The sequence below is a fragment of the Anomaloglossus baeobatrachus genome, chromosome 5, assembly GCF_048569485.1.
Source record: "Anomaloglossus baeobatrachus isolate aAnoBae1 chromosome 5, aAnoBae1.hap1, whole genome shotgun sequence".
Taxonomy (NCBI): Eukaryota; Metazoa; Chordata; class Amphibia; order Anura; family Aromobatidae; genus Anomaloglossus; species Anomaloglossus baeobatrachus.
In genome coordinates, this window is record NC_134357.1 from 66,451,326 (window position 1) to 66,467,050 (window position 15,725).

Here is a 15,725-nt window from a genome sequence, read left to right on the forward strand (position 1 = left end):
TTTAAATTCATCAGTCTGGGATATCCTACATACAAGTAAATCCTAACAAATGGCTACATCTAAACAGATTATTAGAAAACACAGTCCAAATAATCTGTGACCACCATCTGGAGGAATTCCCCTCTCACGAATATTGATATATGCACTCAAACTTTTCAGCAGCCAGGAGAATAGAGGCCTTACCAGCAGATAAGAACACTTGGCCCGTCTGCCTCCACCAGAACTCCCCTCTCTCAATTAAAGACACTTGAAATCTGTTTTACGCAGAGGATCGTGTGACATTACGAGTTACTGAGCAAACACTGGAGGAGTTACCCCAGAGCGGCATGTCTGCCAGACACCAAACCACTGGATGTACAAGTCAGATATGGTTTCTTCTGCATGAATATTAATCAGGAAACCGCTTAACCGGACTCCGAGAAAAAAAAGGCTTCCCTGGTCTGCAGGATTTTTTGTTGTTTCTCCAGAAATGATTCAAGGCTCGTTCAAAAAAACACAAAAATCACGATCAACTTTACAGTAGGGATCTGAAGGCTAAATTCATATTGGCGTTTTCCCTTCCAAATGATCTCTCTGGCACCCCAAAATGTACGGAACAAGCCTCATAAAAGGTTTTTGTTGAATTCTTAATTTTCATATTTTTAGTGTAACGTATAAGAATCTTGACTTACAGTGAACAGTAATGACGTTTCGGGTATTACACCCTTCATCAGGCTAGAGTTTGGTAATACAAGAGATGTTCTACACCGCATTTACATGCACACTGAAGTCCGGACCATACATGCTCATATTTAGGGAAAAACAACGACAATCTCTAAGTGTTGAATAGAACTGTTCTTGTTCTGACACAGCTCTGAGCCTGACGAAGGGTGTAATACCCGAAACGTCACCATTATTCACTGTGTGTCACATTTTTATACTTTATTAAAGACTGTAGTGATGAGAGAATAGTAACACTCAGACTCTACACGGGTTTTTTTTTTCTCTCTAAGGCTATGTGCGCACGTAGCGTTCTGTCCCTGCAGAAATTTCTGCAGCGATTTGAACAGCACACGTGCGCTTCAAATCGCTGCAGAAAGAGTCCGTAATGAAAAAAAAAAAGGCGATTTCCTGCGCTCTGAGTGCAGCCCCTCCCATAGACAGGGCGGGGGATGCATGCAGAGCGCACGGAATAAGTGACATGTCACTTCTTGGAACGCGCACTTCGGGCAGCAGCCGAAGCGCTGCGTCTAATACGCCACGTGCGCACGTCTCTTACATAATCTTCATAGATTGTGCTGGAGACGCAGGACGCATGCAGTTACACTGCGGTGCAGATCACATCGTAACTGCATGCAAATACGCAACATGCGCACATTCCCTAACTATTCAGGTTCAGATTATTTGTAATGAAGCCTACAAGTACTATTCTGGTATTCGTCATGAACATTGAACCTAATGAAAGTCTTTTCTTATGGATTTCCTAGAAAAATACTCGGGTTCCCCATTGACTTTCATTCGGTTCCGAACCCAAATAGTTAGTATTTGCTCATCACTATTAAAGGGGTTTAATTAAAAATGCAAAAAAATAAATAAATTGTGAAGTATATTGTATTTCCATGTGTGATCCCTTCAAGTGCTTTCTACCCTATTGGTCTGTTTTGTTGGAATAGACATCTGGATCTATTTTTTGCTGCACAGGGGAGAGCAACCTGTCCCTCATCCATCAAAATACCGGAAACTGAACAATCTCCATTACGTCAGTGGGATGTATTTGAAAATTGAATCCATCATACCAGTCATGGCCCCTTTCAGAAATAAAGTCCTGGAACGACTGTGATGGAAGTGTTATGTAATCACTACAGCCATGGACATGGTAGATGACATGAAATGGTCCCATTTATCAGTCTTTAAATTTCAAAGTTCGCAAAAAAAAAAAATTTTTGAAATATCCAATGTGTTAAATGGTGAAGATCTGGGTACGGAGATACCGAATGATCGGTAAATCTAAGAGGCACGAGCAGTCGGGTAGACCGGGTTAGCTGTAGGCTGTTTTATATACTTTTTATTGAGCCCATCGTCATCAAACGTCACCTCTCCAGGATCTGCATCTTAGGGCTCATTCAGACGACCGTTCCATTTGTCCTGGTCAGTTCCTTTTTTTGTGGACCTACTGACAAGACCATCTTTTCAATGTGTTTTGTGTAGGATTGGATGGCACACGGAAGCATGTCCAATCCGTTATTATGGAACATGTCCTATTCTGTGCCACAATTGTGGACCGTGACTATACAAGTCAATGGGTCCACAAAATCCCCGGAAACCACACGGAAGCATTTCCGTGTGGCTTCCGTCGGGTGCCCCTGCAGTCTGTGTCCCACTCCCGCGCCAGCTCTGCGGCTGCTGCTCGCACTGCAGTGTGTCAGCATCTGCGAGCAGCTGCGGGGGTGATGAGCGCTGCCGTCAGGAGGTTAGCTAAGTTCATTACCTGCAGTGATGAAGTCCAATGTACTCTTGATGTCAGCGCTCGTCACTGAGTTCCATGCCTGAAGCAATATCACCTCAAGTCTCACGGGAGCTCGTGACTTCACCGCTAGTCACAGTCTCAGGCCGCCTTCAAGACTTGCGGTGATATCGCGGTGGTCATTGAACTCAGTGACGAGCGCTGACGTCATGAGTTCAGCGGCTTCCATCACCGCAGGTAATATACCTAGCTAACCTCATGATGTCGGCGCTGGTCATGCCCTGCATTGACTTAGGCTGATCTATTGATGTTCGCTCTGGTCACTGCACTGCTCTCCCAGCCAATGGGGAACGTTCTGTTCTTCATTGACTGGGACAGTGACTATGCATGACGCCAGACCCGGATTTGTTTTTTCTTTTGAATAAATTGGTGAAAGAGGGAAGGTGTTGGGAGTGTTTTTTCAAATAAAAATGTGTTTGTCGTCTATTTTTTTTTATATATTATATTATTATTATTATTGACTGGATTAGTAGTGTCGGGTACTGATAGATGCCGTGACATCACTAATGCCAGAGCTTTATGCCAGACGACATTACACAGCTGATATCAACCCCATATATTACCCCGTTTGCCACTACACCAGGGCAATGGGATGAGCTGTGACGAAGCACCAGGATTGGCACATCTAATGGATGCGCCACTTCTGGCTGTGGCCTGCTATTTTTAGGCTGCGGAGTGTCCAATAACAGGAGGACCGCCGTAGTCTGAGAATACCCAACCACCGCTGTCCGCTTTACCTTGGCTGGTCATTCAATCTGGGGCGGAATCCACGTTTTTTTTTGTTATAAATTATTTAATTTAAAATAACAGCGTGGGGTACCCTCTGTTTTGGATTTCCAGCCAAGGTGAGGCTGCCAGGTGTGTTCTACAGGCTGCAGCCGCCTGCTTAACCCTAGCTGGCTACAAAAAAAAAAAAGGGGGAACCCCACATCTTTTTTTTTTTTTATTTAATTTTATTTTGCCAAGCACAAGGCTAAACAACCTTTAGTGCCATATGAAAGGCAGTAAAGGTTGCAAGATTACAAAATGCAGGGTTGTGGGACATTATGTATGCCTTTCTCATCTATCCCTCTATCTAGCTGTCTATCTCCCTAGCTTTTGACTGTATGTAATCCTCCTTCCGTTTTTTTTTTTTTTTGCGGTCCGCAAAAAAACCCGGAAGGCACGCGGATGACACAAGGACCGTATATGGAACGCAACGGAAACGGAAGTCACATGTATGTGGAAAAACAGGACTTTTTTGCAGACCACAAAAACTGGATAGTCGTGTGAACATAGCCTTAAGAGAACGGGGATCAGCATCCAATATTCTTCTATTAAAATTTTCAAAACGTTACCAAGATGTGTCAAAAGTGCAAACAAATGTTTCCTAAAATGTAGTTCTGCAACTTTCTAATACTTTGTCTTTCAATTTCCTACAGTTTTCAATACCTCTGCTCGCTGTCTCTTACTGTGGACATTTTTGTTTACATCCCAATGTTAATAACCTGTGCTGATCTTTTCACACAGTAATGTACACAGCTCCTGTAATGTCAAAGTTGACCACTATTAACAGCACCAGCCGCAGCAACAGCACCCGCAGGACCACCCACAGCAACAGGACCCGCAGCGGCAACAACAGGACCCGCAGCAGCAGCAACAACAACAACAACAGGACCCGCAGCAGCAGCAACAACAACAACAACAGGACCCGCAGCAGCAGCAACAACAACAACAACAGGACCCGCAGCAGCAGCAACAACAACAACAACAACAGGACCCGCAGCAGCAGCAACAACAACAGGACCCGCAGCAGCGGCAACAACAGGACCCACAGCAGCGGCAACAACAGGACCCGCAGCAGCAGCAACAACAGGACCCGCAGCAGCAGCAACAACAGGACCCGCAGCAGCAGCAACAACAGGACCCGCAGCAGCAACAACAGGACCCGCAGCAGCAGCAACAACAGGACCCGCAGCAGCAGCAACAACAGGACCCGCAGCAGCAGCAGCAACAACAGGACCCGCAGCAGCAGCAGCAACAACAGGACCCGCAGCAGCAGCAGCAACAACAGGACCCGCAGCAGCAGCAGCAACAACAGGACCCGCAGCAGCAGCAGCAACAACAGGACCCGCAGCAGCAGCAGCAACAACAGGACCCGCAGCAGCAGCAGCAACAACAGGACCCGCAGCAGCAGCAGCAACAACAGGACCCGCAGCAGCAGCAGCAACAACAGGACCCGCAGCAGCAGCAGCAACAACAGGACCCGCAGCAGCAGCAGCAACAACAGGACCCGCAGCAGCAGCAGCAACAACAGGACCCGCAGCAGCAGCAGCAACAACAGGACCCGCAGCAGCAGCAGCAACAACAGGACCCGCAGCAGCAGCAGCAACAACAGGACCCGCAGCAGCAGCAGCAACAACAGGACCCGCAGCAGCAGCAGCAACAACAGGACCCGCAGCAGCAGCAACAACAGGACCCGCAGCAGCAGCAACAACAGGACCCGCAGCAGCAGCAACAACAGGACCCGCAGCAGCAGCAACAACAGGACCCGCAGCAGCAGCAACAACAGGACCCGCAGCAGCAGCAACAACAGGACCCGCAGCAGCAGCAACAACAGGACCCGCAGCAGCAGCAACAACAGGACCCGCAGCAGCAGCAGCAACAACAGGACCCGCAGCAGCAACAACAGGACCCGCAGCAGCAGCAACAACAGGACCCGCAGCAGCAGCAACAACAGGACCCGCAGCAGCAGCAACAACAGGACCCGCAGCAGCAGCAACAACAGGACCCGCAGCAGCAGCAACAACAGGACCCGCAACAAGAGGAATGGTTGCTACTATGGGGGGGGGGGGGGAACAAAAGGGCATCTCAGAGCAAAGTTCTTACCTTTTCTTGAAGCTGGTTTAAAATCAGTCACAAAAAAGAAAAAAAAAAAAAAAAGAAAAAAGCAGATGTTAGAACAGAGTTTGAGAATATGTAGATTATTCTATGAATTATATAGCAAGAAGAGTCAAGGTCACCAAGTACACACAGATCTGGAATTTTGTGAGTGTTCCCAGTTTATTACATACATAAAGATGACGATTCACATTCTTTGTATAGGTGTTGTAGATAGAAAATGATATCTTGTACTGATTTAGTTTAGCATTCGCATCTTGTATGTAATACACTTTAATTATGAAATTAGAAAAATACATTTCCTTCAAAACCAAGCAAAAAAGAGAAAACCTTACCTTATTAAATAACCTAAATTACAGAAAAGCTCTAAAATATGCACAAATCTGTACCACAAATTACAGAAGAGACCATATATCACTTGAAAAAATATTTCATGCTATGGCTGATAAAGAGGTGGACTTTCAGTTCAGGGCAGTAAAACCACATCATCAGGAACAGTGCATGCTGGGAAGTGAAAGGGAGTTTTAGCACCTATAGTGCTGACAGAATGAGTGGATGGAAACTTCAAAGTATGGAAATAGGGACAGATCACATACATATTATACAGGTGTATGCGCCAAAGGACATTTTAACTTGTTTTGGGCAATAAGGACAGCAAGAGAATGCTTTTACTATGGTTTGGGGTACAAATTACTATTCTGGCTACCCAATGCAATCACTGGAGGTAACATAGAAGCCTACAGCACACTGGCCCATTATTAAAAGGTCGACATTGGGGAACTTTTTTTGTCTTAAATGCATAACATTTTTTCAATTAGGTTTAATTAAAAACATTACACAGGGTAAAGATGGCAATGTCTACTGCTGGCTGCAGCAGGTATGTAAGAGCCGAATTGAACCTGTCCGATGCAATATGCAGCCAGAGCCACGAGCAGTTCTAGGTCCATATTGCTGATTACTGCCTAACTGTCCCTGCATCTGGTAGCACAGATAGAGACCTTTAGAAAAAGTATTTCTAAAGATCCTTTATGATATGCTAATGAGCGCAGGGACTAGTCACAAGGGCGGTATACATCTTCTGACTAGTCCACCCTCTTAGTATGTTAGCACGCCCACAGGGGTGTACTAACAGGCTATTCAATGCCAATTGCCCAGTGTCATCGGCTGTGACACGCGTACCTGTGTACATTGTCACCGCCTCTGACGTCAGGTTTAGGTTCAATGTGTGTGATCAGAAGACGCCGCACTTCCGGTCATGCGCACTATGAAGCCGGGCGTATGTGTCCCAGCTTCAGAGAGGTTATGTGCGCATGACCGGAAGTGTCGGGACTTGTAATCATGCACACCGACCCTAGACCTGACAGTGGAGGCAGTGACAATGGACACATGTACGTGCATCTCTGCCGATGACACTGGGCAATGGGCATTGAATAGCATGTTAGCACGTCCCTGTGGGCGTGCCAACATGTTAAGAGGGCGGACTAGTCAGGAGACATAACACCCTTGGGACTAGTCCCCTTGCTCATTAGCATATCATAAAAGATCTTTAGAAATACTTTTTCTAAAGATCTCTTTATCTATGCTAGTGTATACAGGGACAGTTAGGCAGGGAATAGCTATGGTGGTTCTGGGTACATATTACATCCGACAGGGTCACTTTACAAAAATAATTTTAACGTTCCAAATAAGTTAAAAAAAAGTCCCCAAATTACGGCAACATTTTTTAAAGCTCAATGTACACCCCCAAGTAGGAGATTCAGAACTTCAGAACTTAGTTTGGATAAAAAAAACAAAAAAAAACTGCTAAGGATGGGGGGGGGGGAGGTTAAAAAAAAAAAAAAAAATTAACATAAAATGTTCAAAAGATAATATAAGCAGCAAATATAGGGTCTAGTGAAACAAATATTTTTTTAAGTGATATATTTTTATTGGAACCATTGTGGAGATTTTGGAGAGATTAATTTTACATTTAACATTTTGGTGTCGGTTGTTCTTACTCCATTATGAAAATCAGATCTCTTATAAATACTCTCCAAAATCTCGCCCCCATAGAGCCCCAAGCTGTGGTCCTGATGTGCCCAGATCACCCGTCAGTGCCGCCTTCTCCTGACATACATACATGCACTGTGGTTGGAGAGGTCATTTTTCCGACTGCGGTTGATATGCTGCCTAACAGCTGGAAATTATATGCAATAAATTTGTGAAATTTCCACGTATGTGAATATTACAAACACTTAGAAAACAGATGGAGAATGAAGCAAAACAATATTTATCTGCATATTATAAAGAATCAAGTATTATAACATCGCGCTACCAATCTGTATGGGTTGAATCTGGTATTACAGCGGATTTCCTTGAATAGAGATGATCTGAATGAAAATGGGCTGCAGTACCAGATACAACCAATAGACTAAAGAGGCGCTCTTCTCAAAAACAAAGAAAAAAACAAAAACAGCAGTTATTTTATTACAAGCCTTAAAAATCTATAACATAATAAAATATTAGGATAAAATATGATGCAAATGGACAGCAATCCTACTCGGGAGCTATACCTCTAATATAGAGGCATGTAGGGGCATACTGGTGCAGGCGGCGTGCCCGCAGCCTTGCTGTGCACAGTATTAGGGGCAGTGTGTGCCATGATACGTGCTCTCTGCACTCACTAGCACAACATGACCAGGTCAGTAAATAATGTGTGTTGTTCCTATGTTAGCCCCTCCTGAAAACGTTTTGCCTAAATTGTATACTGTGCGTTCCCACCAGTTGGGGCGGTGGGGTGTCCCTACGCAATCTGAGACTGTCCAATCAGTATTGACTATGAAGGGACATGGCCCCCATGACGAAGATTGGCGATGCCCAACTGTCCATTTTTTATTAAATAGACTTTAATAAAAATTTAACCCCCCAAACAACTAAATCCTTTACATGACTAGAAAGTCCCCCCCCCTCCCAACTACAACTAAATCCTTTACATGACTAGAAAGTCCCCCCCCTCCCAACTACAACTAAATCCTTTACATGACTAGAAAGTCCCCCCCCTCCCAACTACAACTAAATCCTTTACATGACTAGAAAGTTTTACCCCCACCCCCCAACTACAACTAAATCCTTTACATGACTATAATGTTTTACCCCCACCACCACTACTAAATCCCTTACATGACTATAATGTTTTACCCCCACCACCACTACTAAATCCCTTACATGACTATAATGTTTTACCCCCCCCCCCACCACTACTAAATCCTTTATATGACTAGAAAGTTTTACCCCCCCACCACAGCTAAATCCTTTACATGACTAGAAGACTAGAAAGTTAACCCCCCCAACAACAACCAAATGCTTTATATGACTAGAAAGTTTTACCCCCTAACCACCACTAGACCCTTTATGACTGTGTAGCTATTAAGCCAGTTGATCTCATAACCCCAAAACATTACTCAAGTTACGATACATCGTGTTCTGAAGTGGTGCATTACTCCATGGAGATGCACTTACAGCTCCTCAGCAAATGTAGCGTGAGGCTGAGAAACTGTAAGTGCATCGTCAAAGACCACTTCCAGACAACTTCAAAATGTGACTTCTTAGGCCGGAGCAGTGCATTACGGTCAGAAAGAGATTGACTGCCTTATCTTTTGAAGGACTACACACGCATTCTGTATTATTGGTGTGAGGAGCAGATAAAAGTTTCTTAGGATTTTTTTTAAAGGAATAACAGAGGGACAGCACAAAAGAGATTTAAGAGAATGAGCCAAAACTGTTGTATTATGGGAAAATATAAAAATGTACTAAAAAACATGTTTTGGGCATGACCAGTCCTATTGAATGCATAACTTAAAGGGGAAGCTATCATGAGAAAATTACCTATTGTTTAAATCAAGTTTTTTGTGTTAGTGTTAAATATACTTTTTAAATATTTTGCTATTTTTTTTTTACTAAATAGCCCCATCTCTGTATTCTAAAGTAAAAATAAAAAATACAAATTTTCACATTGCAAGGTGTCATAAGTGGGTCTCAGCAATTAATCGATTGGATGCTTTGACTTATCGTGCTGATGTATGTTCCCTTCTATGCGGTTAAGGACCCTTTTTTTGCTGACTGAATTCTCTTAGCCTCCAGCTGCAGCTTTTTATTATCCTTCCGCAACATCTACCCACCTCTGGCTTCACTCCATGCCGGATATGGATTCTCTAAATTGACCATGTTAAAAGGAGCTTGAATCTGTATAGCTGAGGTGTTTGTTCTACTTGCAGCAATGAAGCTCAATACTGAAGAACATTTGGTGTTCTTGTATATTTGTTTCCTTGCCTGTTTTGTCTCTGTGTCCCACTTGTGGCACTGCCCCTTCACTCCCTTGGGTGGGGGGGGGGGGATATTGAGGTGCGTTGCTTCTAGGAGTATAGCAAGGTACATGACCCAGGTATCTCGACCTTTAGGGGGTAATTCTGGGCACAGGTATAGCCTAGGGACCCCTAGCTTGAGAGACAGCGCAGTTGCACACTAACGACTTCATCCAAGGCCTTTTTAAGACTAGAACTTCCGGTTGTTTCAAGGAATAACACACCTACATCAGCCACAATAGCCTGATCCCTCCCCTCTTTTGTATTGAAGCATCTAATGAGCATGTTTAATGGTCATTGTGAAAGCAATGGAAGGAGGTGAGCTGTGATATCGCTCCTTGTGATTAGTGGATCCTGTGGTTATCAGCTGTGTATAGAGGAGTTACCTGTCATTGTAAACCTGCCACGGAGAAACAAATTGCTGTAAATTCACTCTGAAAGGATGAGGTATGGATCCCAAAAAGACTCAGAGGCAAGAGAGAAAATTGCAAGTTTTTTTTTTTTTTTTTAAATTAAAGATCATAACATATATTTACTTTGTCAGAATCTTTTGATAGGTAAATGTAACACAAAAACCTGATTTAAACAATAGGTATTTTACGAATGATGGCTTCCCTTTAAAGTAATTGTTCAAAAAGTGACATCTGGATACATGTCAGGAGGGGTGATCGGACCTCAAGTGACCACAAAATGGGAAATCCCCACAATAATTCCAATGTTCATTAAGTAAAAATATCCAATAAACAAAACATATCTGATATCTCAGGCTAACACCTCAGTAGATATATTAGTGTAATGTATGAATATGCAGAAAACTAGAGAAAGTACAGAGGAAAAGCAGATTCTCCCCGCACAATGCAGCGAATATAATCATAGATATCCCCCACTGAAGGCAGCCATAATAGGTTACACAACGAAATGGAATTGTTTATATCAGGTTTTTATGTATAATTTTTATTTTAATATGCAATTTTCACACAGGCTACTAGGCTTAATATACTAGTCCCAAACGTTACACTTTTCAGTAGTCTCATTACCATTACAGACAGGATAACACCTCTATGTACAGTAGATAACAGATTTGACCACTCAAGTAATGGCTCAGCTCTTCTTCCTCCTAGCAGTTTACTATTGAGGAGGAGAGGAGAGGAGAGGAGAGGAGAGGAGAGGAGAGGAGAGGAGAGGAGAGGAGAGGGAGGAGAGGGAGGAGAGGGAGGAGAGGGAGGAGAGGGAGGAGAGGGAGGAGAGGGAGGAGAGGGAGGAGAGGGAGGAGAGGGAGGAGAGGGAGGAGAGGGAGGAGAGGGAGGAGAGGAGAGGGAGGAGAGGAGAGGGAGGAGAGGAGAGGGAGGAGAGGAGAGGGAGGAGAGGAGAGGAGAGGACAGGGAGGAGAGGAGAGGGAGGAGAGGGAGGAGAGGAGAGGGAGGAGAGGAGAGGAGAGGGGAGGAGAGGGGAGGGAGGAGAGGAGAGGGGAGGGGAGGAGAGGAGAGGAGAGGAGGAGAGGGAGGAGAGGAGAGGGAGGAGAGGAGAGGGAGGAGAGGAGAGGGAGGAGAGGAGAGGGAGGAGAGGACAGATTGGGATATCAAAACTTTAGGAAAAAAATAAAAAATACTCCATAAAATTTACATAAAAACCTGATTTAAGCAATAGGGTGTTTCCTAATGACACACTGCCTTTAAAAAGGTCATATCTAGAAGAACCTGCTGCATATGCCCATCATGAATAAGTTTCCAGCACTATGTGCGCCGTAACATTCATGAACCCGTCACCTACGCAGAAGCCAGGCGTAATACATTTTAGACCAAGGCACTTAATATCTAGGGCACACAGACTTTGTTGTCCCCACACTGTCCGCTAGACGTAGCATGAGAGAGGTATGTGCTGAAGTCTAGAAAGGTACCAGGTTTGTTACAACCAGGTTGCAACAAAATGTAGCTCCGCTGGGCACGCCACTTCTTCAATGCTAGCTAGCAAGATTGCCAGGGTGACTAGAAGCTTTAATGCTTTATGACACTCCTACATGTATCTTCATTAGACCATTGTGGTGTCATTGCCATGATCCCTCGGGCCAACAGGACGTGACCTAACCTGTGACTCCAGACAGAAATGTGGAGCACTAAACTGATGCATTTTAAGAATAGGTCATAAAATGCGCCAGATTAGAGGAGTTCATGAGGTTTGGTGAATCTGTCCAATTTTAAGAGTCTGGTCTAAGTATTTACCATCTATTAGTTGGTTTACTTTGTGCCAGAAAAACGAGTCCCATTGTCATGCGCACGTTCAGCTAGTAAGCCGTATACAGTGCCTATAACACAAAGATGAAATATGGTGCCGATCACCTAGACTGATTATTTTATTCTTTGCGGGGAGAGGAAGGGGTGTAACTTTCTGCCAATATTCTGCTGTATTAGCTTGATAAATCTGCACCAAAACTGATAAATTGTGGGGAGGAAGAAAGAAAGACAGGAGGAAAGAAAGGAGGAAAGAAAGAAAGAAAGGAGGAAGAAAGAAAGAAAGAAAGAAAGAAAGAAAGGAGGAAGAAAGAAAGAAAGGAGGAAGAAAGAAAGAAAGGAGGAAGAAATAAAGAAAGAAAGAAAGGAGGAAGAAAGAAAGGAGGAAAGAAAGAAAGAAAGGAGGAAAGAAAGAAAGAAAGGAGGAAAGAAAGAAAGAAAGGAGGAAGAAAGAAAGGAGGAAAGAAAGAAAGAAAGGAGCAAAGAAAGAAAGGAGCAAAGAAAGAAAGGAAGAAAGAAAGGAGCAAAGAAAGAAAGGAGCAAAGAAAGAAAGGAAGAAAGAAAGAAAGAAAGAAAGAAAGAAGGAGGAGGAAAGAAGAAAGAAGGAGGAGGAAAGAAGAAAGAAGGAGGAGGAAAGAAGAAAGAAGGATGAGGAAAGAAGAAAGAAGGATGAGGAAAGAAGAAAGAAGGAGGAGGAAAGAAGAAAGAAGGAGGAGGAAAGAGGAAAGAAGAAAGAAGAAAGAAGGAGGAAGAAAGGAGGATGAAGAAAGTAGAAAGAAGGATGAAGAAAGAAGATAGTTACAAACTCTTCCATTGGACTGTCATAGTGAGCTCACTGATTGATTCTCAGTTAGCTCATTCTAATGGGCGATTGGCAGACGTGGACCCTTTCTTGATTAGTCATGTGTGATCTCATTGGCCCACACTAAAATGTATAATAACCTAAGTGGGAACTCAGCGCACAGAAAAGCCCTTACACCCATAATAGGAGGACAGACAGACACAGAGGGACAGACGCTTGGAGACGTTACTACCTTTTCTGGCCTGCCCTTTTTGAGGTGAAACAGATCCCACTTGTCTTGCTGCTGTAGAAGAATGGCAGCGAGATGGTAAGAGTTTGCACGATATATTACCAGGAGGAGTTACCTTGAACGCTTAGTTTTAGTGACGCAGGGTTGTACGGTTAGCAGCATATGGGGTGGGCTCGGCATGGGACCGTTAATATACACAGACGCGGAGGGAAGGCTGGTACCATAGGCATAAATGCAGCAATTAGAATTTGGGTTTTGGTCTACCATATTGTCAGTCCTGAGGTTACAGCACATGGACAGTCCTAGTGGGGGCACAATAAGGATTGGTGTTGGCAATACACAGGAACAGTGTTATGGGGACCCCTGGTCTGGACGTTTGGGAAGGATTGGTGCTCAGAAGGAAAAACGGCCGCGTGCAGTGAACGGATAGGAATACGGACACAGGTATTCTTCTATTAACCAACACTGACAAGGATCATGCAAAACACGGAAGCGGAAGCGGAGACGGCAGCAGAACTGAGCAGATATTACCTGAGACGCCAGCAATGGTTTGGTGTCCTCCACATCTATAACTACATCTCGAGGAGGGGAAGACGCCAGGAGCGCCACTGAAAGAGACCGCAAGGAGGAGTTAGCACAGCTACCTGGCCTGATCGTAAAGGGTCTACAGTTATGTATTCACCAGAACAGCAGGAAAGGTTACATAGCCGGGGCACGATTATTGGTATGGGGGTCTGGAGACTTCAGGTTAGGTAAGAATGCTAGATTGCTGGATGCAGCATTGATTACTAGTATGGGGGCTTAAAGGGGTATTCTCATCTCCAAAATCCTATCCCAATATATTATAATAATAATAATAATAATAATAATAATAATAATAATAATAATAATAATAATAATAATAATAATAATAATAATAAAAAATACCACCAATAAGAAATGTATCATCGTTCACCTTATATAGCAAAGTCTCTTACCTCAAGTGCAGGGTATTGTAGTAGCTTGGGTACCCATGGTTACTACCACTAGCAACCTGTCCCTAGATGAGTGGTCGAACCCATGGATACTTTCCCTGCACGAGATAAGCAACATAGCAAATGCCTCCATTTAGAAATGTAGCATAGTTCTCCTGATATAGCCATGTCTCTTACCTCACGTGCAGGGCATTGCAGCTTAGGTATTCATGGTTACAAGCACTCCGTTAGTTGCTTGTGGTCATACTCATGGATACCTAAGCTGCAATGCCCTGCACATGAGGTAAGAGACATGGCTATATCAGGAGAACTATGCTACATTTCTAAATGGAGGCATTATAGGGATAGGATCATGGAGATGAGAACACCCCTTTAAGTCCACAGAACGGGGTAAATATTAGATACCTAGAGGTTGCAACAATCAATAGTATGAGGGACTAAGGCAACCAGGTAGGGGGATGCAGTTATCACTACTTTAAAGTAACTAAAGCCACGGTAAAAGCTATGTGCACACGCTGCGTTTTTTTGCCGCTGCGTTTTTGTGCGGTTTTGGCCGCTAAAACCGCACAAAAACGCACCCGCGCCAAAACAAAAAGCAGCAAAAAACGCATGCGTTTTTACCGCGATTCGGTGCATTTTTGGCTGCGTTTTTGATCTCTGCGTTTTTTCTAATGCATTGCATAGGGGGGGAAAGGCAGAAAAACGCAGGAAAGAATTGACGTCCATTTTTTTTTTAAGCTCAAAAACGCAGCTTAAAAAAAAAAGTTGTGTGCGGACAGCAAAAATGAAAACTCAGATTTTGCTGGGGAAGCAATGTCATGCAGTTTTGAGGCCAAAAACGCACCCGAAAAAAACGCGCAAAAACGCCGTGAAAAACGCACTGTGTGAACTTACCCTAATGGTGTAATTGAGGGGGTTTATTAATGATCATTAAAGGTCTCCTAAATCTCCATTCCTCCCCACAACTGTAGTGATGGGGAGCGGGTATGTGGATTTACACATGCGCCCTTATGTTGTAAACTGTCTCTCTATGGGAGTCACGGATATACTGTAGCTGGGCGAGTAATGCTACCTGTAAACCCAGAATGGCCCTGACGAAATGTAACGAGGCACCAAAGAGCCCATTATAGAGTCCAGTATTAAAACGTTAATCACAAAGGACACAACTCAACACACGGCCAGCAATAAGATATGAACATACATCGGTTTCATTTTTAATAAACTGTGAAAAATAAAATTTATTCATAAATAAAACCCAGAACTCTCTAGGGGTCCGCACCTTTCAATTCAGCGGCCCCATCCATTCTTGCGGCATATGGATCACAGCGGAAGTGCTCTATGGTGTCGATGGTACACTGCCCCACCACTGGTTTCCTCCCAAACGGCGATGATCGATCACTTTAATGATGATGGGGGGCACATACATTTCTTCTTTTGGCAGAAGCTAAAAAGAAACATCAAGATCTATCACAACAGAACTGCTGTTCCTGTCCAGTCGCAAGGACTGTGCACATTTGGGTTAGTTGAGGGGTACGTGGATATCATAGTATTCCTGAATTACCACTTTCATGAAGAGAATGGAACTTAAGAAGTTAGGGGTCTTCTTGAGGTTCTTGATAACGGCAGATTGAACGATTTCTCCTCCACACTCCACGATGAGGCTCGGGGATGTGACCGACGCCATCTGGTAACTCTTCATGTTGCGTAATCCCCAGGTGAGGATCTAGTATGTAAGAGATAAAAGTACGAAGTCATGGAAATAGGATCAT

General features: G+C 43.9%; 1 protein-coding gene across 1 annotated transcript in view; it reads right to left on the bottom strand.

Annotated features, from left to right (window-relative positions):
• Positions 1-15,725, bottom strand: part of MYOF (myoferlin) — a 228,741-nt gene that overhangs the window by 57,887 nt on the left and 155,129 nt on the right. Inside the window, 6 exon segments of the mRNA XM_075351623.1 lie at positions 5,372-5,383; positions 12,986-13,036; positions 13,514-13,590; positions 15,236-15,343; positions 15,346-15,400; positions 15,518-15,679. Of these exon segments, the coding sequence (XP_075207738.1) occupies positions 5,372-5,383; positions 12,986-13,036; positions 13,514-13,590; positions 15,236-15,343; positions 15,346-15,400; positions 15,518-15,679 (465 nt within the window).